General features: G+C 38.7%; 1 protein-coding gene across 1 annotated transcript in view; it reads right to left on the reverse strand.

The window, feature by feature from the left end:
- CTNNA1 (catenin alpha 1) overlaps window positions 1-27,436 on the reverse strand; it is a 186,322-nt gene that overhangs the window by 102,574 nt on the left and 56,312 nt on the right. Inside the window, exons 4-7 of the mRNA XM_082454580.1 lie at window positions 21,094-21,260; window positions 20,435-20,554; window positions 10,445-10,714; window positions 7,731-7,934 (exon numbers count right to left, since the gene is read on the reverse strand). Coding sequence (XP_082310706.1) covers window positions 7,731-7,934; window positions 10,445-10,714; window positions 20,435-20,554; window positions 21,094-21,260 — 761 coding nt within the window. The remainder of the gene's footprint in view (window positions 1-7,730; window positions 7,935-10,444; window positions 10,715-20,434; window positions 20,555-21,093; window positions 21,261-27,436) is intronic.

The following is a 27,436-nucleotide window of genomic DNA, read 5'->3' on the forward strand; positions in this document are numbered from 1 at the left end:
CCTCTAAAAAGCAACATAAAATATAACTAGGGTGAGATGTCCTCTTCAGACTTAAGAAGTTCTCTTAAACCTCTCATCTCACACCACAAGAAAATCACACAATTTTTGACAAAGAAGCTTTCCAAATTAAATAAATACTAATGTCAAGAGGACTAAGTCCTACACATGCTCGAATTCTGCATTCAATGAAACATCTATTTATACCTAAATTCTCCAAATATGCTAGGCAGCTCACCGAAAAGCTTACACTAACAAATCAATAAAATCATATAGTACAAAACTATGGACTAGCAATACAGGCAAGAGTCTACTGCAGGAAACCCAAGGGTTCACACAAAGATGAAAATCATAGCATATCATATAACAAAACTCAGGCCCTGTAGCTGCACATCACAGAGCCAACTGAAACATCTATGACACTCAAGTAACTCCAGAGAGTCTAGCTTGGGAGAATACTCTAAAAAAGCTTTCTTTTCTTCTTCAGCTCACTTCAAGCAGCTATACCAGACCTGGGTTTACCTTATTTAGTGTGAAATATTTAACTTCATTAATAAACTTCAGTAATAAATTTCATTTATAAAGCTATATAGTGAAAAAAAACCATGATTATTAAAGATGATGATGTAAAATCGTATTTGCTGACTTACAAAGATACACTATGATAAAAGTAGTAAGCATTCAGATTTTCAGGTCACAGGGATCTGAGTTCAAATCTTAGCTATATGACTGAGTATTTTTGAGCGAGTAACAATTCAATAGGATTATTATGGAAGTCAAACAGGTAATATAATGTATGTCTCTCAGCACAATGGCTAGTATATGGTAAGCAGTATAATTGTAAAGACAATCTTTATTTCTGTTGTCAAAAAAAGAAGAAACAGTAAGAAAAGAACAGATAAATGTGTACATACACACATAGACAGAATGAACTCTGGAATGCTATATACCGAAAATGGTGATATATAATGAACAGAGAACTTTATAATCAGAAAAAAATTAACCTATTCTAATTTTGAAAATAAGAAAATGCAGCCACAAAATAATGCAGTAACAAGCTCTTCGAAGGAGTCCTTCAAAGGCTTGGAAGCTTTGGCTCCGCTAAAGTGGTTCCAGGAAAGCATTTGCAAAACTGAGAAGAGATTAGCATCTAGATTAAGTGCTTCCCCTCACTGCAATAACAATATATCTTTGAGAGTGAACATTAACTGCACCTTACTCATATATTCCATATCTAACTATTATCCAAATCAGATAAAAATTTTATACCTGATATGCTAACATAATCAAACCCCTCAAATATAGGCCCAGTCCAATACAAAAAATGTCCACTTACTTCATTACTCTTTTAGGATCCTACAACCTCCACCGTTTCTGGGCAAGAACAAAAATAAAATTTAACCTTAAGCAACATCATCCTCACCTGGTCCTAAGCTGTACCAATTTTCTTCTGCCTAAAACTAGTTTAAGGTATAAAAAATACAAGCTACAATAGCTACTATGTACGTTACCATTCTGGACACTGAAGGAAGAAGTTGGGACTTCCCTGGTGGTCCAGTGGCTAAGACTCCGTGCTCCCAATGCAGGGGGCCGGGGTTCGATCCCTGGTCAGGGAACTACATCCCACATACCGCAACTAAAGATCCCACATGCGGCAATGGAGATCCTGCGTGCCACAACTAAGACCCAGCACAGCTAGCTCAATAAATTAATTAATTAATTATTTTAAAAAAAGGAAAAAGTTGATGCTTAACTCTTATCTACTCACCTTAGCTGGTTGGTTACCCAGTAGTCAGAATTATCCAAGAGAAATATAATACAAGCAAGAAACAAAAACTACATATATAATTTAAAATTTTCTAGTAGCCATAAGTAAAAAGAAACACGTAAAAATTAACAACAGATTTTATTTAACCCAATATATCCAAAATATTATCAAAGAGATATTACTGAGATATTTACAGCTTTTTCAGTGCAGTAAGTCTTGGAAATCTGGTATATAGTTTACACTCACAGCACATCTCAAATTGGACTTGTCACCTATTAAGTGCTCAATAGCCACATATGCCTACTGGCTACCACACTGGATGGAACAGAGCTAAAGCTACTCAAGCCCAAGGCATGTATTTCTTCTCACCAATTATAAATTCTAATTCTAGTCAGTCAGCATATGACCATGAACTGCTGGACAAGATTGCTCAGGTCAAAACCAAATGGAATTCATTTCAAAGACTGAGGGTCATTTATGTTTCAGACACTGTGTTAAGAGTTTTCAGATTGGGGTCAGGGGGAGGGGGGTTAGGGTGGAGAGTTTTGTTCATTTGTTTTTTGAGGGGAATGTGAGTGTGATAAAAGAGACAAATAAGTTTGGTCCCAATAAATTCTACTGCAGTACTGGGAAAAACTCAAAGCACACGCCCTAACAAAGGGAGAAAGGACCACATTAAGGATCAGCATATCCCTTAGCAGAATGAAGAGTGTGAAATAAAGAATTCGGCTGTACCAAGTACAGGCCTCTTCAGAAGGACACTTTTCACTGGCATTGAAATACTATCTTCAAAAAACATTATAACACAGAACTGGGCTCCAAAGTCAACTACACATTTAAGAAACAGAAAGTTGAACCCATTAAACCTAATTGTTTGTTTTTAAATTTTGTTTGTTATTTTTTTTTACTATGTTTATCGTATAACATTTACCATCTTAACCAATATTAAGCATATAGCTCATAGGTCTCAAGAACATTCACATTATTGTGCAACCATCAGCACATCCGTCTCCAGAACTTTTCATTTTCTCAAACTGAAATTCTGTCCCCATTAAACAGTAACTCCACATTCCCATCTCCCCCAGTGCCTGGCACCCCCATTCTTCTTTCTGTCTCTATGAATTTGACAACTCTAGGAACCTCATGGAAGTGGATCATACAGGATTTGTCCTCTGTGTCTGGCTTATTTCACTCAGCATAATGTCCTCCAGGTCCACCCATGTTGTTGCACCATTAACCTAATAGTTTGAATGTTATACGAATATTTTGTGTCTATGCGGAGAACATTAAGAGGGTTAAAACTATTTTAAAATTTAAAAACACTCTGCATACAAGAACGGGGACAAACTGGAAATACCTAAATGTTGATAGTAATGGTGGGTCAATAATTTAATGCACATGTATGATCTTCAACTACAAGAAAATAAACAAAGTGGCAATAACTTTTTTCAAATTCAATTACATTTCACTTTAATTTCAATCCATTCACTTTTTTTTTTTTTTTGGCCGCACCCCGCAACATGCAGAACTTCCCCAACCAGGGATTGAACCTGCACCCCCTGAAGTAGAAGCGTGGGGTCTTAACCACTGGACCACCAGGGAAGTCCAATCCATTCATTTTTAAACCCATCCAAGATGTTTTTCTTTCTCTAGAATCCTCATAGGCAGAGTAACCTTAGGCTGATAGAGCAAGAACAAATTAAACATAACCACAATAACTACATTTCATTTCAAGGAAACCTGGAAGTCATTTGTGAAACAAAGATCCACTGAACGGTCAAAAACCCTCTGCTGTAAGGCATCTGAAGCATTTCCATAATGTTTAAGTAAGTAGGGGTCAAATGCATTACCCTTAACATCAGTATCTCTTAGAGCATCATACAGGTAAGTTAGTGATAGATCTAAGACTATCTATCTCTAACTCTTCAAACTACAGTGCAAGTAGAAGCATTAAGGCTGCTGGCCTCCTGGCCCTTGGAGCCTTTAAAAGGGAGTTTGGTCCTCACCCTATGATCTAACATATCACTTCCACTCATTGCTTATTTCAGAGTATTAATTTTTTCAAAAAATGTCATCTGTATACCAAAAGAGCTACAGGAAGTAAGGGTAAATCACCCATGGCCTCCTCCCCCATAACCCTCTAGAATGTAAGGTCAATAAGGGCAAGGATCTTTGTTTTTTCCACTAATATATCCCTAGTACCATGAATAAATATCCCAAACTGTTCACTTTATCCATTCTCCCAAGTCAGCGTGAGTTCATTAAGCAAGCACCTATTGAGTATCTCTACTACCATTATACTAGACCCTGAAAGAATATTTTTTTAAATAGTTCCCATCTTTCAAAAGCTTAAAACCTAGTTGCAGAAATTACATGGATATAGGAAATACAATTGACCAACAATTCAAGGAAGTAAACAATTGAGTGCAAAACTTCAAGCTACAAAGAAATAATGTAGAATGGTGTAGTCTGAAATGGCCTTCAGCAAAGAGATGGGGGGGAAATGGGGGCCTTGAAGGAAGGGCAGGTTAGGTTTAAACAAGTAGGAAAGGAATTTCAATAACACAATGAACAATGTCCTACTGAAGGCATGAGCTCAGACTGGCCTGAGCAGGCAGAACAAACTGGAAGTGGAGAAAGTGAATACAGCCTGGAATAAGACAACAGCAGTGGAGACAGAAAAGGACAAATGCAATAAACCATCATAGCACTTTCTCCACCTTAACTGCACATTGGAATCTCCTGTGGAACTTTTAAAAATACTGATGCCTGGAACTCAATTTGGTAATTCTGACTTAATTTGGGTACAACCTAGACATCAGGATTTCTAAAAGTTTCTTTTTCAGAAAAAGCTTTTTTTTTGGCTGCGTTGGGTCTTCGTTGCTGCACGTGGGCTTTCTCTAGTTGTGGTGAGCAGGCTTTTCATTGCAGTGTGTGGGCTTCTCATTGCAGTGGCTTCTCTTGTTGCGGAGCACTGACTCTAGGCGCGCGGGCTTTGGTAGCTGCAGCACGCGGGCTCTAGAGCACAGGCTCAGTAGTTGGGGCGCACGGGCTTAGTTGCTCCGCGGCATGTGGGATCTTCCCGGACCAGGGCTTGAACCCATGTGCCCTGCATTGGCAGGCGGATTCTTAACCACTGTGCCACCAGGGAAGCCCCCCCAGGGATTCTAATGTGCATCCAAAGTTAAGTAAGAATCATTGCCTTATCCCACCAACTGTACATTCTGGAAAATAAAACTTTATTAAATTAAAAAAAAAAAGAATCATTGCCTTAGAGGAAACACCAATGTAACTTGATAAGTGGCAACACAGGATGAAGAAAGAAGGCTCAAGAAATTACAACAAGATTTTTTTTTAAGTATGTATCTATACAAATCATGACATGACTGAGAGAATCCAGGAAATGAAAAAAAGTAAAAATACGTGAACCTTTCTGGATTTTACCACTCTGTCAACAAAGTTCTAAGTACTGAACCAGTTTTAATTAATCCAGACTGTCTCAATTCTCCACATACCATAATTATTTATCTAATATTTTTCAAAAGAAATAATCAAAACTTAAACTGAATCATTTTTTTAAAATCAAGGTAAAGCTCAATGCAAAGATTATAAAATAAATACTCCACAAATCGCCTCAGGTTTTCCAGCTAGAAATAATCTCATCCTCCTTGCAATCCCCATGGTATTTTAGTAGTACCTATGACGGCACTCCTGATAAATGTTCTGTAGAGATGCTGTATGTTTCAGCAGGGAGGGATCAGTGCTTCATTCCTCCTCTTACACAGTGCCCAGCACACTACTCTGCGGACGACCCATACTCAACATGAACTGAGGGGCAGGAAGACGCTGCCAGTTAAGTTCTGACTGTCCCTGGAGGTTCTAAATGTTCTTGAATGCTTCATAAATAAGCAAAATCTATCCCTAGTTGATTCTGCTTCTTGCAGACCCTTTTACCATTCTAAGTTTTCTTCACATGTGCTTCACTGCCCTCCCCCTTTATCCTCACTCCATCACTTTGTGACAGGACACAGCCTGATCACTGTTATGTGAGTCAATTCAAGGAAACTAAATATTTTTATCTTTAGGAGAAATGTGTTCAGAAATCATCTTCTAAAATATATTTCTGAATATTGAGAGAATTTCTTTCAAAACCCCTACCATAATCCTTAAATTTCAGCCTGACATCAATCACTGTTCTTGTTTTCACTTACATAATAAAACGTTACGTAAGAGTGCTGTTATGGTCTCCATATCTTCCGTATAAGTGAGTATCTCCCACCATTACTTACATCCATGGCACAAAATAGAAAGTACTATTTGTCTGGCATTCTGGGGAGAATCCAGGAGGTACCTCATGATCAGAGATGACTAGTCCAAGATCTGACCAACCCCAAGACTCAAGGAATAGCTTTTAGACTGGTTAGGAAACTCTAGTATGGAGGAACGAGAACAGATTTATCACATACTCTTCCCCACAAAGGCTGTTTTTAAAGTGGTTTCCCAATCATAACTGCATTGGACACTTTCGTACCACTTCAGCACACGATAGTAGATAACTGATTCACATACGTGCCATGAGTCTTTGTTTCCCTGAGCCAGTCTTCAAATTATTCATTTTTTTATATTTTCTGATTTTCAGGCTTATATATGGGTTTTTAAATGTGTCCCACATTTTCACTGTGACTTATCAACCGCTTTTTCCATTTGATTTAACTAAGCCTCTAATCTCATTTTTCTGAGGTAGACTGCATACGATCAAAACATGGCAATGGCTTAAAAAAATTCAATATGCTTCACTAATTTCACAATATGGTAGAAACAAGATAAACACAGGAAAGCATTCATCTTCACCCTAGGAATTCCATCATGACTCACCATTATATGTCCACTTATATAAGAATACAAGTGAACAAACAAGATGTATGGCAAATGAACAAATGAGAAAGTACCAAAGATCTTTTCGTGAAAACTATTAAATAGGGAAAAATCACTAGTGAGGACTAATTTGCACTGTCCTTCTTCCCTTTAAAATGATTTTATATAATTTTTATTTAATTTATTCCTTCTTTGCCACAGTAAAATACTGGGTACAAGGTCTAAACTACACTAACCCTAAAGCAGCATTAAATAACTGGAATGAAAGAAGTATTAGGGAAGGAAAAAAGAAGACATTAACAATACAGAAAATAAATCAACAGATACAGTATTTTCTACGGCAAAAAAGTTGTCAGGTATCCAATTTCACAGTACTGGTTTTTAAACATAAACCTTAAAAATTCAAAAACTCTACTCAGTTCACCTAATACAGCTCTACTTGGCAATTACTTACTCTTATAGCACTGCACATGGCTCATTCAAATAACTTCATCAACTATGAATATTTTCAGCATTCCCTTTTACCCAAAATTAGATGGCCACCTACATGTGATAATGGAATTTTAGGGGTATTGAAGGTTACTATCCCTAGTAGACACATGCTGAAATATTTAGAGGCGAAGCAATACAATGTCTGCAACTTACTTTCAAATGTTTCATAAAAATAAAAAAGGTTGTATATGTGTATATATACATATACACGCATATATTTCTACACACAAACATGCACATGTATTTACATGTTAATTGGTGAATCTAGATAAAGGGTAGATGGGTGTTCATTATATGATTTCTATAAGTTTAAAATTTTTCACACCAACAAGTTGGGCAGAAAGGGGGCACTACAGAAAGCCATTTATCCATTCCTTAAAAAATTTTACTCCACCCAAGAGTCAAGAAGCTAAAAACATATTTGACATATGTAGTTAAAACATATTTGACATGTATAGTTAAAACATGTATAGTTAAAACACCTCTTCACATGTATAGTTAAGACGCAACAATTATGGAAAACTCCTGTTACTTCAAAGAAAAGTTCTGAAAAACACCTCAGATCCAACATCTGCTATAGAAAATTCCTCTTACTCACGTTGCCCATGTACTCCGAGAGCAGGTCCTGCAAGGCCTGGCGGACAGCATTACACTCTGCCACGATTCTCTCACGCCGGTCATCACGTGTGCACGATGAATCAGCCATCAGGGCAGCCCCACTAATGATGCTTTCCAGGCGCTCCTCCAGGGAAGGTCTAAAGCGCTCCTCGCTGAAGCTCAAGGGGTCCACAATGATTTGTTTCTACAAAGGAAGCATTATTGAATGCTAGTGTAATCTCTATTCCCTCCAATATTCAAGAAGGTGAGGAAAGTGGTGATTAGGAACACCAATATATAACATAAAAATTTCAATGCCTGAAACAAAGTTATACTTCTTGGCAGTTGAGGGGCATCCCACACAAGTTGGTTTATGGTGGATTACTTCTCAAAGAAGACACTGGAAGCAATACTATCCAGCGGAATGGGGCCTGAATAAGGTATGATAACCACAAATGCAAACAGAAATATGTTGGCATAAAAATCATGTTCACATTACTTAATCTGAACATCTAAAGGTCAGCCTATGCAGTAATAGTAAGTTACCAAATGAGAATTACAAGGAAAATAAACATTAGCACTCTTGTTCTTTTCTATGTACAGAGAATAAAACTGCTACACGACATTAGCAGAACTGTTTGACCACAAAAAATAAATAAAAACAAAACATTGACTTCTGTCTTCAAAGTTTCAGAAAGGAATGAGTTTATAATCAATTTCAATTTTCTTCATCTTATACATTTCATTAAAGCTTATAAAAATTCAGTCTCAAATTTATCCTGTTAATTCCAAACTAGAGACTTTCTTTGCTGAAAGGCCTCCAGGTATTCTGTAAGAGATGACAGCAATCTGTCCCAACAAAGCCACTCTCTGAGATACGATTGCCCGCAAAAGAATAAATCCTTCCTCTGTTTTCCCTTCACTCCCCTGACTCCACTTAAATCCAGCTTTACCACTGATGAGCGAGGTCAGGTCACAAGTAAGCTACAGGTACTAGGTCAAACATCAACACCCCCAGGACAAGATCTACTGGCCTTCCTCAAACTTCTCCACTTGATACAATTTATCCTTACACCAATAAATGCCTGTACAAATATTTTGCCTTTAATTTTTCTTTATACGAACTATGTTCTTATTGATCTCAGTTTAAATGCCAAGTTTTTTCTCTAGAAAAAGCTTGCCCTTTTCCAATAAGTACACGTCTTCTTTCCCTTCCAAAGAACTGTCAGTTTCAAAACTAAACATACAGTTCCTTCAGTTTATTATTAACCTACATTTTAGCTGATTATTTTTTTTACCAGATTAAGTTACTGCAGTATTTCTCTGGTCAAAACTGAATACACAACATCTTCTTCACAATGACCAACAGGTATGAAGAATGAATGGTCATAGAATTTTAACACAGAGTCACAGAACTTCAACAGACCTGTAAGCATTTAGTCCAACCCTGTCATTTTATGAATGAAGTTTCACTGTAGCCTTAAGAGGTTAAGGGACCTCTGATAGATATTACTCAACTTAGGGCAAAATGTAATCTGTACTGCCTTGAATGAGGCCAGTACCTAATACCGCCAAATTTGAAGGGGAAAAACAATAGTGCCAGTTAATTGTAAGATATATCTTAAGAGTTTGCCATAAAGTCATTTAATGTTTAAGGCTCCAGGGTAAAAATTCAGTTCTAACATCATGGTCTTTAGGCTTAACACTGTCTTTACCCAAGACAAAGTAAAGGGGTGAGACAAAGGAAAGAAAAGTAAAGACCAGAAAAAACTGTTAAAATGCACTCCATTATATTGATTCTATACCTCAAAGCACTCCTGCTAATGAAAGGATGCTGGTCACCTGGAAGGCAATTTTCCCTTATGTTAATTAAAAAAAATAAATAACATAACAATTGGTTTAAAACAACAACAACAACAAAAAAAAAAACCACTTAAAAAAATCTTAAACTGCTGCCATCTACTGGAAGCCATGAGGCATTGTGGGTAGGAATTTAAAACCATAAAACACACCCCAAAAAATTAAGATTAAAGTTGATACATAGGATAGTGTGTACACAGAATATATACACAGAACAGATCTGGGGCATCACCTATAAAAGGTAATTATATGGCATTATGCTAAGGAAGTATTTTAATCCTAAATTTGCTTCCACTTGATTAAATTTTGTCTATTATTTAGTCATTGAGAAGAGAAGTGTTATCTAGTCAGACAAGTCAGATTAAGATGACAGCACTTCTGCTGTAGTCACTTATGATGTGTCTGTATCTCTCACTGACTGTGAGCCCCTGGAGGGCAGAGCCTAAGCGCACTTTGCCTCTGTATCTCCCATAGCTTCATATCTACCAGAAGGTTAAAGTCTTGATTGAAATGAACCAAATTCATATCTTCACTAAAGAATGACCTCATAGGAAACACAAGTTGCATAAAAGAATTCAGAAGCTTAAAACTAAAAAAGAAAAGAGAAGGGAAGGGGAAGGGGAAGGGGAAGAGGAAGAGGAAGGGAGGAGGGAAGGGGACAGGGAAGAAAAGATAAATGTTTTAGGCCAAGTCAAGATCAAGTAGACTGATGGTTTATAAAATTTCTTTCAACTTAGACTACAAATCTAAGTAGAAATTGAGCTTTCATGAGAAACCTTGATCACATTTCCCCAGAAATCTGTTAACTTTGAGGGATGGTCAAGAGCCTGTAGTCTCCTCCCAAGTATAACTTACATCAAAGTTATTGAGGGCGTATGCCAGCTCTCCTCCTCCTCCACCTTGGTGCTGTGAGGCATCATCTGATGCAGTAGCCTGGGCTGCATTAGAAATGCCTGTGACCGCCTGCTGCAGCTGCTTATATATCAGGTCTCTGTTGGCCTTATAGGCTGCGACATCAGGGTGCTGTAGGCATGCCTGGGATGCAGTATAGAGGATTGGAATGTTTTTCTGCAGGATTCCTCTGGCTGCAGCCATCTGATCACGATGGCCCATATCTTTCAGTTCCTACAAGAGTAAAACAAGAATATGGGTTCTACTCAAAAATTTGTCAGTGAATTCTGAAAAGTTAGAATTTCTACTAATTAGACAATATTTTCATTAACAGTCTGGCTTGAAAGTTCATCACAAAGGAGGCAGTATGGCTTAGTAGGTAAGAGTTCAAACTTTTCCAAAACACAGACATGAATTTGAATCTCCAGCTCTAATTTTTACTATTATGATCCTATTTAAACTCTCCACGCTCAGTTTCACCTTCTGTAAAATAGGAGCAATAATATTACCTCTCTTACAATTGAGGATTAAATGGAACAATGCATGTAAAGCATCTAGAACGGCACTATATAAAAAACAAAACATAAAACTGACTAGCATCTTGATTACAACTTTATAAAGATAGATGTACCTATTCCAACCAAAACAGAAAAATCAGAGACACATTTAAACACACTAAAACTTATTAAGAGGATTTCTTTTTTATTAATTTATAAAAGTTCACTGAAAGATTTTTGTGAAATTTGGGATGGGATACCACAAGTGTACACAAACTACGCAAACCAGCCAGGTGAGGATGTGGCAGGCTGTTCTCCCAAGTACAGAACATCTCCCCTCCACCATCCCAAAGACCACCTTAGGACCTGGATTATTAAGGCATAAAGCTGAGGCTCATGGACTCCATGACTTTAATCCAAAAGGTTTGTATTTCACTGTAATACTCTATAGACATGTAGTCTTAGGTGAAACTGTCCTTTTTCAATTTCCTCTACCCCATAATTATAATTCAGAGTTAAAAGGATTTGAGGTTCCTAACATGGTTTCAACTACCAGCATCTACTTGCTAAACTGGGTGAATATGCTAAGTGACAATTAAGTGATACCAATAATAAGCAAGATGGAAAGGGGGTATTTCTGGTTCCCCTATGTTACTGCAATTACTCAGAGAAAACTAAGTCTTCGGTAAATGTGGATTGCCACCACAGAAGAGAAATATAAGTGATAACCATAACTGACCACCAACTGTTCCAACTCTATTTTACGTGTGATCCTAGAATTTCAATGTTAATGTCACCAACTGAATCCTAGAGTACAAATTTAAATGTTTTTAAAATGAGTATTACATGTGCAAACAGTAAGAGAAAACTGACTTAGAAAGGCCAAAGTCAATTACTCAACTTAAAGTCTGACAGCTGTTTAATGGCTCATCTTTCTAAATGAGTTCCTAATTAAGCATTAGAACACCAAACCTCCTCCCTTTTCCTGAAACTTCATCTCACTATATGTTTTAGGTTTGCATCTTTATTCAAACCTTGTATAATATGACAGCTTACTTTTCCTCCTAGAATTCTTTTCTCATTTGGAATCTGAATTTGCAAGCAATAGCGCACAGCACTCCAAATGCCCTGTAGCACCGTACATTAGGCTAAATATTCATAAACAGGACCCTGTGGATTTTGAGAATCAGTGATCATTTCAAGACTCAAGCTATGACACGGGGTTGAGGCTCACCATTATGCTTAAACAGCTGGTGCACGTGTTCTGTATGGCATTTTCTAAATGTCTTGCCCTCACCACAACCTCAGGGACTTTTAAGTTTTCTAAGGAGGCATTTGCCTTTAAGCATTTAATAATGTCCTTTGTTTTTTTTTTGTTTTGTTTTGTTTTTTTAATAAATTTATTTATTTATTTTTGGCTGTGTTGGGTCTTCGTTTCTGTGCGAGGGCTTTCTCCAGTTGCGGCGAGCGGGGGCCACTCTTCATCGCGGTGCGCAGGCCTCTCACTATCGTGGCCTCTCTTGTTGCGGAGCACAGGCTCCAGACGCGCAGGCTCAGTAGTTGCGGCGCACGGGCTTAGTTGCTCTGCGGCATGTGGGATCCTCCCAGGCCAGGGCTCGAACCCGTGTCCCCTGCATTGGCAGGCGGATTCCCAACCACTGCGCCACCAGGGAAGCCCTGTTTTTTTTTTTTTAATTTTATTTATTTATTTATTATTTATGGCTGTGTTGGGTCTTCGTTTCTGTGCGAGGGCTTTCTCTAGTTGTGGCAAGCGGGGGCCACTCTTCATCGCGGTGCGCAGGCCTCTCACTATCGCGGCCTCTCTTGTTGCGGAGCACAGGCTCCAGACACGCAGTCTCAGTAGTTGTGGCTCACGGGCCTAGTTGCTCCGCGGCATCTGGGATCTTCCCAGACCAGGGCTCGAACCCGTGTCCCCTGCATTAGCAGGCAGATTCTCAACCACTGCGCCACCAGGGAAGCCCTGTCCTTTGTTTTATAAAATGTTTTGCAGTCAACTTTGGCATTCTTCCTAAGTATCTATAACCTAGATATCAGTACAGCCTCTTGTAAAGGTTAGCAAAGACACTTGTGGTCACCTAAAGTTATAATAGGTGTCAAAATTACTATTCAACATCTGAGTTTCCTAAAGCCACTGCCTGGCCTGGTATGATAAACTCCTACTTTTCCAAAGACTACATCAGGTTCAATACTCAGAAATAGGACCCCATGGATTTAGAGAGTCGATGATCATTTCAAGACTCAAACTATGACAAAGGTCTAGGGCTCACCATTATGCGTAAGCAGCTAGTATACATGTTCTGTGTGGCATTTTCTAAATGTCTTGCCCTCATCACAATGTATCTTTGATAGACTTCTTTTTACAAGTATGGGGGATATATTTTAATCTATGATGAAAATGACAGCCACCATAGTTTGTCCTAACTGCTAAGGTGTTCTATTTTCTCTCTTTAGAATTGCATTTGCCATAGGACAAAGAAACTAGGTTTTGTTAAGATAGGAAAATAGACACTATCACAAGGCAGCACTACTTACTATAATAATGATCAATCATAAGAATTCTTTTCAAGATATACAGTCCTGATAAGTAACCCAGATTAGTGAAAAAAAGTGAGCTATTAAGCAGTGTAATAAATTACTTAAAAAATTATAGAGTTCCTTGGTCTACTTTAGCCTTCATGATTCACCAATTTGACCAATCCAGTTATATTTCAAACAGACTCAGGAACAAACAGAAAACATAAAGTGGAAATGACCCCTTTCAACATAATCTGAACCAACTATCACATGCAGTGACCAAGAAACAGAAGCTAAATTCTAAGCAATCCATAACACTTTCTAACTAAGACCTGGAAATTCAAGTGAAAGTTTCCTCTCATGTCCCTCTTAACAACATAAAACTGTAGCCATAGATACTTTTTTTTTTTGGCCACACCGCACAGGATACAGAACCTTAGTTCCCCAACCAGGGATCGAACTCCGTGACACCCCCAGAGTCTTAACCACTGGACTGCTAGGGAAGCCCCCATAGATACTTTTGATCAGATGTCTTCTCTTGTGTTCAAATGACTATACTTAAAGAAATGGTCCATGGTCAAACCCATCCAGTATAGGTGATTTACACATAAAACAGTGGCAGTACTATCCATTACCAATTTGTCTGTTCAGGCTTTCAGAAAAATAATCATGAAAGACTTCACAGACTAGGGAAGAAGCACGACATTTTTACCAAACCTATTTCAACAAGCTCATGTACCTGGGTGGGTAGAATGTAAACATCAAAGTACTCCATCCTTAGCATATTAGGGAGGCAGAGTTGACAATGTAAGACAGAGGTAGTCCTCTTCACAGGAACCAGGGTGGATGCTGGCAGATCATTACCTCTGCCATCTATTTCACCCTTACAGTCAAATAAGAGCCTGCAGCCTAATAGAAATTCAAAACTTCTAGTCAGCAAATAATATTCTAGCCCAAGAAAGTAACAGATTATGGCCACACACAGAATCCCATTCCAGGATGGATCTGCAGTACAGCAAAATGGGTTATTCTCTCTTTAGTTAAACAAATATTTATTGAACACTACTGTATCTAGGCCATGTTCTAGGCATTAGGGATTACAGTAGCAGTTTAAACAAAATCCCTGTCCTCTGGAGCCAGACAAGCCTAGGTTCAAAACCTGGCTCCACCACTTACTAGATGAATGTCCATGCCAAATTACTTAACCTCTCTATGCTACATACAGTTCCTTCACCTATAAAAACTAATATCTGATCAATTATAGGATCTAACTTATACTGTTTTTGTAAAAATTAAACAAATTCGTGTTTATCAAGGAACTGTAACAGTGTTTAACACATAGTAAACACCTTTTTAAAGTTATTCATTATTATTTTCAGCAACATCCTCACCCCCACGCCACGTTCCAGAAAAACCTTAGAGACAAATAGGTAAATCCCAGAGTGCCTGTAGATCTCATAAGGTTCAACATTTCCTCACTGGGTGGCTGCTGCTTAAATGGTACAAGGGAGGCTAAAGCATCCAAGTACACACATCACATCCAAATACTGCTCTTGAGGAAACACCCTTTTTCTGGACCAGGGCTGCCTGCAAATATAAAAGGCTTGATGAGGAGGTAAATTATTACATACTACACCTGGGAAGAGAAGGAAAGGTCAAAGGTGAAAACAGTCCAGGATACTAAGCATACAGCAGTAGAGGAATTCTGCCAGAAAACACATGTGGAAAATTGTGACCAGTAACTGAAGGAGGCCAATGGGCAGTATCTAAAAGGGAGAATGAAGTTTCCACCAGGCTGGTACTTTAGGATAAAATGAGTTGAGTTTAATTCCCAAAAAAAGCACTAGTTTATAGAAATATACACCAAGGCCCAGGCCCTATAAAAAGTCATTTTACGATCAGAAGGCACACAGGCACCCACATCCAGCCTATTCAACAAATTCTACTGTAGGAGGCTAAGGCTAAAGGCTAAAGAATTAGGTCCAAGGAAAACTATAAATGACCATGACACACAACAAACCCAAGACAAACTTTAAAATGTATCATTCAAGATAGCAGAGGGACTTCCCTGGTGGTCCAATGGTTAAGAATCCACCTTCCAGTGCAGGGGACACGGGTTCAATCCCTGGTCTGGGAACGAAGATCCCACATGTCGCGGGGCAACTAAGCCTATGCACCACAACTAGAGAGCCCGAGTGCCGCAACGAAGACCCAACACAGGCAAACAAACAAATAAATAAATTAAAAAAATTTTTTTTAAAAAAAGGATACCAGCAGAAAACAGATGGTAAAATCAAACAAACTAGGCAATTCAAAGATGGTTTAGGGACTATGCTACGAAAGGTATGGGCAAAGTACAGGAAAACCACAGGCTATTAGGGTGCTTAGGCCCAAAGAGACAAAACGAGGCAGCAGTTACCAGAACCCAGGAAGTGAGGTGTGGGGAGAATACCACCCAAGAGAGGCTATGACTTTTAGGAACCCAGGGCAACCAGCAGGGAGGGGTAAAACGCTATCCTCCCTGTCCTCTGATCTCCTAATGGCGCTCCCAGTGGCCAACCCAACCAGAAGCCAGAGGGCAAAGAAGCCCCTGGATGAGTCCAGACAGGTCAGGTCCCTGAGGCAGAGAGCAGTGTGACCAAGGGCAGAAAACAGACATGGAGGTGCTAACAGAAGATCATCTGACATGTTAACTAATAATTTCAAGATTTTTATGACATCTTATTTTGGAAATGTTTGAAATTCACTACTTTTTTTTTTTTTTTTAATACATCAGGGATTATGAAGGAACTCTTCATGGATTCATGGCACACAGAATTAAAACTGAGGCAGCATTACTTTCCAGTAAGTTTCTCCAGTAGCATACAAAATTCTGGACTATTATTGTGTTTATCTCAAGAACATCATCAATTTACTTATTCCACCATTTTGCAAAGATATGCAATAGTGTCAGTCTAAATGTTCTCACTTTCCTCAAATAATAGTAAGTCTTCATAAGTCAAAATCAGACTAGGTTTTAAGACAGTAAGACTGTTCACCAAACTTTAATTTTTAAATATAACTAACATTCATTTCACATATCCAAAAGAGAACTTATATCAAGAATGTTAAGTAAAATAAATTGTGAACATAATTAGGCCAGCTTGCCATATTTATAAAATTACCATACTATCATACAACAAGTTCTTCTTAGGATCAATCAGCCCCAGCAAAAAGAAAAAAACTCTCTTGCACTATTGGTGGGAATGTAAATTGATACAGCCACTATGGAGAACAGTATGGACGTTCCTTAAAAAACTAAAAACAGAATTACCATATGACCCAGCAATCCCACTACTGGGCATATACCCAGAGAAAACCATAATTCAAAAAGACACATGCACCCGAATGTTCATTGCAGCACTATTTACAATAGCCAGGTCATGGAAGCAACCTAAATGCCCATCGACAAACGAATGAATAAAGAAGATGTGGTACATATATACAATGGACTATTACTCAGCCATAAAAAGGAACGAAATTGAGTCATTTGTTGAGACGTGGATGGATCTAGAGACTGTCATACAGAGTGAAGTAAGTCAGAAAGTGAAAAACAAATATCGTATATTAACGCATGTATGTGGAACCTAGAAAAATGGTACAGATGAGCCAGTTTGCAGGGCAGAGGTTGAGACACAGATGTAGAGAACGGACATATGAACACCAGGGGGGAAAACTGCGGTGGGGTGGGGATGGTGGTGTGCTGAATTGGGCGATTGGGATTGACATGTATACACTGATGTGTATAAAATTGATGCCTAATAAGAACCTGCAGTATAAAAAAACAAACAAACAAAACAATACTAAACTTTCATTGGGTTATTTGTATGGAAATATGTTAATATAAATGTTTCAGACATTACATGAAATTTCTAAAAATCTTATATGTTCTGGTATAATGTTGTAAGTCATAATCCTAGTTATTACCTTAAAATGTATATCTCAGAAATATCTAATTTTCTTGTCAACTGCATTATTATGAACTTTCATCAAATTTTTAACTGTGGTCATTTTTAAGTTTTTTGTCATTTACAGACAGTTCTGTGTGTACTCTGATGCTTTTGCAAATATGTTCCTATAAAAGGGTTTCATCTTTAAGAAATTCATGGAAAAGACTCTGACAAGTACAGGTTTCTGGTAACTGACTGTACTGCTGAACTGAATGAATAAGCATTTTCAGAACTCTAATGGAAAACTGATGAACTCATAAAAGTGCTAACAAAAGATCAGGATGAAAAAAAAAAATTTAATTACATGGGACTGAGTGAACTGATGAGGATGAGTATAATTTTTGTGACTTTCTGTCTGAATTTAAAAAAAAAAAAAAATCCAACAAGGACTCAGAGGCAAAGAATATACAAATCAATTTTCACTGCAAAGTAAAGGAGCTGTTACAGTGGAGGATTACTGGACTGAATGTCAATATTATGACATAGTATGAGTGTGTTTCATGTTTGGTAATTGCAATCATTGTTGCTTTTGTTGTGGTCATCCATGTACAATGCTTGGTGTCAGTCTATTTATCTCTTGTAAAAATAAAATACAGTGTGTGTGTGTGGAAAAAAAAAAAAGAAGATGTAGTACATATATACAATGGACTATTACTCAGCCGTAAAAAGGAATGAAATTGGGTCGTTTGTAGAGACGTGGGTGGATCTAGAGACTGTCATACAGAGTGAAGTAAGTCAGAAAGAGAAAAACAAATATCATATATTAACGCATGTATGTGGAACCTAGAAAAATGGTACAGATGAACCAGTTTGCAGGGCAGAAATAGAGACACAGATGTAGAGATCAAACGTGTGGACACCAAGGGGGAGAAGTGGCGGGGCGGGGGGTGGTGTGATGAATTGGGAGATTGGGATTGACATATATACACTAATATGTATAAAATGGATACCTAATAAGAACCTGCTGTATAAAAAAATAAATAAAATTCAAAAATTCAAAAAGAAAAAACTACTTGTGATTTATGTGATGGAACATAAGCCAACACAAGGACAAATGATAAAAGCACACTAAGCCTACACTAACTAAATTACTCAGGAAATACAACAAATCTAGCTATATTATCATGTGTAATATTAAGTACTGGAAATGTAAAACCAGGATCTCATATGTACAGATTCAGTCTGATCACATCTTACAGCTTAAAATATGAGCAATAACTACTATTCACCAACTGCCCACCGCTGAGGGCCTATTGAGTGTCTGGCACTATATTAAGTACTTCACACACATTCTTTAATTTAATTCTCTCAACCCTGTGGGGTAGAATTTTATACTAATGTAAATGTAACCAAATGAAAGCTGAAGTCTCCAAAGCTGAGGCCGTCATATATTGGACATTTACAGTATTGACCCCATGTTCCTCATGCCTGTCAGAGTTCTTGCTGCATGTTCCTATTCTCAGGAAGGCTACCCCTGTCACAGACAAGAAGGCAGATCTTCATTACTCTGAGTCAGAGTTAACTGCTTTCCCCTTACCAATGATTAGTAAGGAATGGGTATGTCATACAATCCATATTCAGGGCAAATCTGTTAGAGGCTTCTAGATCATTTGCTTATAACAAGAGACATATGGAAGAAACAGTCCTTTTTTTTCCTCACTGGACATACTGATGCGTGCAAATGTCATACCTAGAGCTTCTACAGCCATCCAGTGCCAGGCACACTGAAGATGACAGTGCTGGAAAACGTCAAGAAACTGAATCCTTGATGATACTGCAAAGCCTTTAAATTTAACAACCCTGAAGTCACTTAACCTAACTTGGGGCTTCTAATTAGTGAGAATATAAACCCCTCAATGTTCAAGCAGTTTTGGAGCTGGGTTTTCTGTAAACTGCAGCATAAAATATTTTAACCAATACAGGTATTGGCTAACAATAATAAGAATTCGGGACTTCCCTGGTGGCGCAGTGGTTAAGAATCCTCCTGCCAATGCAGGGGACATGGGTTCGAGCCCTGGTCCAGGAAGATCCTACATGCTGCGGAGCAACTAAGCCCGTGAGCCACAACTACTGAGCCTGCGCGGCACAACTACTGAAGCCCGTGCGCCTAGAGCCCGTGCTCCGCAACAAAAGAAGCCCGTGCACCACAACGAAGAGTAGCCCCTGCTCACCGCAACTAGAGAAAGCCCACGCACAGCAACGAAGACCCAACGCAGCCAAAAATTAATTAATTAATTTAAAAAAAAAATTCATCTTCTCAGCACTCTTTAAAAATAAGAATAGCACAAGCTTGACCAGGACTATGGAAATTATAAGAGCTGGATGGTGACGCATGCATCCCCCCTAAGGAACACACATCTAACACACAGCATCCAGGGACGGCACAGGGAAGACTTCAAGTACCCCAACAGCAAAATGCCAAAGGGCTAGCAAAGGCTGGAAAAATAAGAACACTGATCCACATACCACACAACACAAATTCCTAACACTATGAAAACTACTAATAATGAATGGTAAGAAACACTTTAAAAGTTACAAAATATGGAGGGGGAGGTACTTTCTGGTATAGAAGTAATTCCAATGTTTTGACTGGTTTAAGGTTTTTAAAAGTTTGAATTCAACTCCACCACCAACTCAAGTTCATCCTTAAACACACAGAACAAAAGCCTATCACTTCTCCAGACACTATCACAAACTGCTAAGCTACCTAAAGTAAAATTTTCACAGGAATCAAAATAGGAGCAAAACATGAATACAACTTAATTCTAACTTTATTAACAATACTGAAAGGACACATCATAAACTTAATATTTTAATGGAACTATATTAGCAGAGGAAGATAATGGTACCTTTTGAAAACTTAAGTAAAATCGATTTTTCCCACTAGGTAATAATACAAACAACTTAAATGTATCCCCAAATCATGGTTGTACCTGTTGTCTTTTGGCTGCCATAATGTTCAGCTTATCCACTTCAGGTTTCAGGGCCTTATATTGTATTCCCAAGTCCTGTTCAGTGCCAGCATTCCTCAGTTTCAAGATACCGTCTTCTACCTATAAAACACACCCCCCCAAAAGAAAAATTCTCAACAATACAAGTCTGTACATAAAGAAGATCTAGAATTTTTTATTCCTTTCGACAGCTACTCACATAGCAATCCAAACTTCCTCTTCAATTTATGTGGCCCTAAAACATTTGAGCAGCTACTACATGGGAGTTTTATGGGAGGTGGGGAAGGACAGCATTATTGTGACTTCCATCTAAAAGGCTACAATTTAACATATCTTGATTTCTCAACTCTGGAACTCTACTGGTACAAGGAAATGTTTAATCACTACCACAAAAAGGGAAGGAGTCAAAACAAAACCTTTTCTGCATATTCTTTATTAGAACAAAGACAACACAGGTTCACAGCAGAGCCAGTATGATGTTCACTTGGAACAGAGGAGTGAGTGGAAATTAAAAACATTCCTGGTCCATTTAGGTAAACCAAGTTCAAAACCAAACCAAACCCTAAGAAATGTTGAACAAAGCATGGCCAGCAGCAGCCTCGCTGTGACAGAACAAATTACAGACGTAGGCCTATACTTACAACTTTCAGCTGAACAAGTAATTTGTAGACATCTGCCATGTCAGCCAAAATAAGCAGCCGGGTAACAGCAGAGAGCAAAGCTCGAGCTGCCCGAACCATGTTGCCACGCTTCACAGAAGAGCAGGGATCATCTGCAAACTCTCCAGCAGCACTCTTCATCAAATCACCTGTTTTACAGAATAGAAAAACAAACTCAGCAGAATGAACCAAATAACTGGTCTACATTTTAAAAAAATGAAAGTAATTCAAACTTTGTATATTTCATGTGCAGAATTTAGTTTAAGGATTTTTATTTTTGTTGTTTTTTCTTTTTTTTGTTTTCTAGCTGTCCCTAAGAAAAGCACCTTCATACATTCCTGGTAAAAGCACAATATCTAGAAAGTGATTTAGCACTATGTATCAAGAGCCTTAAAAATACTTCTTTCCATTGATCTAATAATACTCCTTTCCAAGAAGGACCATTATATGTATCCTAATGGAAAAAAAAAAATTCAAGATTTGAATGGGAGAAAAAAGTGGATCTAATGCAATCTACCCTCACATCCACAGAATGATACAGAAACACAGCAACCATTATGTAGGACCATCATACTTCATTAACCATCACAACTACCTAATGCATACAGCTCAAACAGAAACTCACTGGTATGTTCAGTCACTGACTCATTCATTTTCCTCATAGCAAAACACTTCCAACAGCTCAAATGTTCAACCAAGCATCTAGTTAAGTAAATTATGGTAAAGCCTACAATTGACTATTATGCAAATATTAACACATACATGGAAAAAAATGTTAAAGCTTATGATGAAACCTTAAGCAGAAAAAAAAAGATGAAATGATAAATGTATGTAATCTGTGTTTAAAAAAACACAGAAAAGACTGGAGTCAAAAGACAAATCGGGACTTCCCTGGTGGTCCAGGGGTAAAGACTCTGCCTTCCAATGCAGGGGACGTGGGTTTGATCCCTGGTCGGGGAACTGAGATCCCACATGCCGTGGGGCAACTGAGCCCATGCGCCACAACTATTGAGCTCAAGCGCCTCAACAAGAGAGCCCAAGTGCCACAAACCACAGAGCCCAAGTGCCCTGGAGCCCACACGCCACAACTAGAGAGAGAAAACCCGCACACCACAACTTGAGAGAAGCCCATGGGCCACAACGAAAGATCCGCATGCCTCAACGAAGAACCAGCGTGCAGCAACTAAGACCCGATGCAGCCAAAAAATAAATAAATAAATAAATAAAATAAATAATTTTTTTTAAAAAGACAAATAATAGTTATACTAGGTTACAATCTGACTCTTTACATTATTCTGTACTTATGAAAACATTTTCTATAACAGGTATTATATCCATAATTTTTAAAATTAGGCTAAAAACATACATTTTACTATAGTTATTAGGAATATCCAATTTATACAATCCCAGCTTCAACAATGCTAAGAAGTTACTTATAACATTTCCTAGAAACTTGTAAAATAACTTATACTTTTTTGTTATGTGTTTCTAATAATAATCATTTAAGGTGCCTATCGTTTCTCTTTTCTTATAGCTGAAAGCAACTGTAGGGCCAGGGCTATGTCTGTTCCACCAGTTATACTGACAGTGCCTCTATGGTGACTATCTTTGGATTCCTGGAAAATTACTCCCTCCCTTGGCTGAACATGTCCACTTCATATTAAAGCCTAAAAGCTATTCACTCTCTCATCTCTTCCACAAATGTAAAAAAAGTGCACTATCAAGAAGCCTAGCTACTTCTTTTTTTTTTTAATTTGTTTATTTTGGGCTACGTTGGATCTTCGTTGCTGTGTGCAGGCTTTCTTTAGTTGTGGCAAGCAGGGGGCTACTCTTCATTGCGGTGCGCGGGCTTCTCACTGCAGTGGCTTCTCTTGTTGCAGAGCACTGGTTCTAGGCACACAGGCTTCAGTAGTTGTGGTTCGCGGGCTCTAGAGTGCAGCCTCAGTAGTTGTGGTGCACAGGCTTAGTTGCTCCACGGCATGTGGGATCTTCCCGGACCAGGGATCGAACCCGTGTCCCCTGCATTGGCAGGCAGATTCTTAACCACTGTGCCACCAGGGAAGTCCCAGAAGCCTAGCTACTTCTGAAGAGACCTACCAAATTTCTCCTAGCTATCAAATTTAGCTGCAGAATATGAGATTAGGGGGAAAAAGTTAAATTCACCCTCAGATTCATATATTAATTAGGCTAAGAAGCACAATATAGTACTAACAGCAAAGACAAGCTCTGCGTATTTGTCAGGTCAGAAGTAACTCACAATGAAGAATTTCATAGTTAAAAGTTTTCCTGGATCTAAGATACAGACATATGACAACTATGTGGATACTTAACAAAAATGTTATTTTATGGTACTTAAAAAGACAGAGCTCAGCCATTCATTTATTTATTCAACAAATATTTGAGCACCCACTATACATTAAAGGCCAGCGATATAGTGCTCAAGAAACAGCCCATGTCCTCATGGAGCTCTATGGAGGTGGGAAGACAGACAAGCAAACAATTAAAAGCTGATTAAGACAAGGCGCCTGTACTCAAAGGGCCCACAAATTAGGGAATATTACAATGCAGTCAAAATTACAATAGCACTGTGGACAAGGTGCTATGGGACTATATCAGGAAAAGTTATTTGCTCATGTAAGAAGTTGTCTCTAAAGCCTTGCAAAAAAAGATATTTGCTTAATATTAATTTTAAGCAAGGGATATTAAATAAGAAATATGGGCCTCATACAATAAAAAGAATTCCACCTATTCACTGAGAGCTTATTACACACTAAAACAAATAAATCCAGTGCCAGGGATATGAAGCTGAGCAAGACCTACCTCTGCTTTCAAATGGTTTATAAACCAGAAAAGAAGAAAGTGATCATACAGAAATTATGTGGCATTTTTAACATACGAGCTTTAAGAAAGGCACAAAGTAGCATAGGGTCAAAAAAGGAAGCGCTCACAACCAGTTTGGGGTATAAGTGAAATGCCAGCAACAGTTTTATTGAAGGCATGGTGCTCTGAAATGGACTCTACCCTCAAAGGACAGGAAGAACTTGGGGCAGTAGAGTTAAGGGAGCTGGCACCTCAAGCAAAAGGAACAGCAACATAGTAATATCTAACATTTATTAAATGCCCACTCCATGGCACTACGCATATTTTATTTAATCCTATGAACCAACTAGAAAGTAGGTGGTATTAGCCCTTCTTTACAAAAGAGATAACTAAAGCTTAGACAAGTTAACTAACTTAACAGTAACTAACTTAACTTGATTAAGTTAGTTACTATTTCACCTAATAGTAAATGAGAGAGACAGGATTTGTAATGCTTTTTTTTTTTAAATAGTTTGCCTACTTTTTTTTTTTTTTAAAGGAATGTAGTTTATTTATTTATTTATTTGTTTATTTATGGTTGTGTTGGGTCTTCGTTTCTGTGTGAGGGCTCTCTCCAGCTGTAGCAAGCGGGGGCCACTCCTCATTGCAGTGCGCGGGCCTGTCACCATCGCGGCCTCTCTTGTTGCGGAGCACAGGCTCCAGACGCGCAGGCTCAGTAATTGTGGCTCACGGGCCTAATTGCTCCACGGCATGTGGGATCCTCCCAGACCAGGGCTCGAACCCGTGTGCCCTGCATTGGCAGGCAGATTCTCAACCACTGCGCCACCAGGGAAGCCCGTGGGTTTGTAATGCTTAATGCCTATGTTCTTAGAACCACTTAACAGGCTGGGTATACAATAAAAAGGCGTGTTTGAGGGCTGAGTTCTCTAGTCTAACTTGGAAGTAAAGGATGTAGAAGCATCAGATGATAGGGGGGTGGATATGATGATGGGTAGAAAGGCCATGGACAAACAGAGTACAAAGAAGAATCCCTGAGCCAAAGAGGGAAATCAAGGTCAACCTAACAAAAGCATATATAATAAACCAGGCCAATGATATGGGTCAGAAAGCCACAGTAAGAGCCCAGGAAAGAACAGTAGTAAATTATAAATGCAGGGGTCAAATGATATGATAACCTTTGATTATTAAGAGGGAGGGAGGGAATTCCCTGGCAGTCCAGTGGTTAAGGACTCCACGCTTTCACTGCCAAGGGCCCGGGTTCAATCCCTGGTTGGGGAACTAAGATCCCAAAAGCTGGGTGGCACGGCTAAAAAAATAATAATAATAAGGGAAAAGAAAGCATGGTGGAAGATTACTTAAAGGATTCAAGGTACAGCTGTCCTGAGATGGAGAGGAGGGCCAGAGCATACTATATGTGTGCACGTGAACTGGGGAAGATTTCAAAAAAAAAAAAAAAAAAAAAAGCTGCAGCCCTTGAGACTGGGGCTTTAGGAGTAAGGGAAAGAAGACTCTGTGACAAGAGAAACAAAGAGACCCAAGTTGACAAACTGTCTAAAACAAAAAGATAAGCATTTGCAAAGGAAAGTGGTCATCAAAATCAAATATATACATATAAATCACTGGAATAGAATTGAGAATCCAGAAATACAGTGAATTAATTTTCAAAAAGGCTGCCAAGACCATTCAATAGGGGGAAAACAGTGTTTTTAACAAATAGTGCTGGGACAACTGAATATCCACACAAAAAACAATGAAGTTGGACCACTACCTCATGCCATATACTTTCAAAATAGATCAAAACCAAATGTAAGAGCTACAATTATAAAACACTTAGAAGAAAACATTGATAAAGTCTTCAAGAACTCTGATTAGGCAATGGTTTCTTAGCTATGACACCTAAAGTGTCATATATAAAGAAAAAGAGATAAAAACTGGACATCATCAAAATTTTAAATTTTTGTGCTTCTAAGGACACTATCAAGAAAATGAAAAGACCCACAGAATAGGAGAAAATTTTTGAAAACCATACATCTGATAAGGATCGAATATCCACATTATATAAAGAAGTCTTAAAACCAACAATAAAAAGACAAATAATCCAATTTAAGATAGGCAAAGGAATTATACCACACCTCTCCAAAGAAGATATATAAGCACATGAAAAGATGCTCAACCTCCTTTGCTGTAAGGGCAATGCATATCAAAATCACTAAATATAATCATTTAAGAATGAAGGCAAGGAGATTGGTTCAAGATGGAGGAATAGAAGGACGTGCACTCACTCCCTCTTGTGAGAACACCAGAATCACAACTAACTGCTGAAAAATCAATGACAGGAAGACACTGGAACTCACTAAAAAAGATACCCCACATTCAAAGACAAAGGAGAAGCCACAATGAGACGGTAGGAGGGGCACAATCACAATAAAATCAAATCCCGTAACTGCTGGGTGGGTGACTCACACACTGGAGAACACTTATACCACAGAAGTCCATCCACTGGAGTGAAGGTTCTGAGCCCCATGTCAGGCTTCCCAACCTGGGAGTCCAGCCGCGGGAGGAGGAATTCCTAGAGAATCAGACTTTGAAGGCTACCAGGATTTGATTGCAGGACTTCAACAGGGCTGTGGAAAACAGAGACTGCACTCTTGGAGGGCACACACAAAGTAATGTGCGCATCAGGACCCAGGGGAAGGAGCAGTGACCCCAGGGGAGACTGAACCAGACCTACCTGCTAGTGTGGGACATTCTCCTGCAGAGGTGGGGGGGTGGCTACATCTCACTGTGAGGACAAGGACACTGGCAGCAGAACTTCTGTGGACTACGCCTTGGCATGATCCCTCCCAGAGTCCACCATTAGCCCCAAGAAAGAGCCCAGGTAGGCTCCAGTGTTGGGTTGCCTCAGGCCAAACAACCAACACCAGGGAATCCAGCCCCACCCATCAGCAGTCAAATGGATTAAAGTTTTACTGAGCTCTGCCTGCCAGAGCAACACCCAGCTCTACCCACCACCAGTCCCTCCCATCAGGAAACTTGCACAAGCCTCTTAGATAGCCTCATCCACCAGAGGTCAGAGAGCAGAAGCAAGAAGAACTACAATCTTGCAGCATGTGGAACAAAAACCAAATTCACAGAAAGACAGACAAGATGAAAAGGCAGAGGGCTATGTACCAGATGAAGGAACAAGATAAAACTCCCAAAAATCAACTAAATGAAGTGGAGATAGGCAACCTTCCAGAAAAAGAATTCAGAATAATGATAGTGAAGATGATCCAGGACCTCGGAATAAGAATGGAGGCAAAGATTGAGAAGATGCAAGAAATGTTTAAGAAAGACCTACAAGAATTAAAGAAAAAACAGAGATGAACAATACAATAACTGAAATGAAAACTACACTAGAAGGAATCAATAGTAGAATAACTGAGGCAGAAGTATGGATAACTGACCTGGAAGACAAAATGGTGGAATTCACTGCTGCGGAACAGAAGAAAGAAGAATGAAAAGA

This window comes from Balaenoptera physalus, assembly GCF_965194825.1.
Source record: "Balaenoptera physalus genome assembly, chromosome: 3".
NCBI lineage: Eukaryota > Metazoa > Chordata > Mammalia > Artiodactyla > Balaenopteridae > Balaenoptera > Balaenoptera physalus.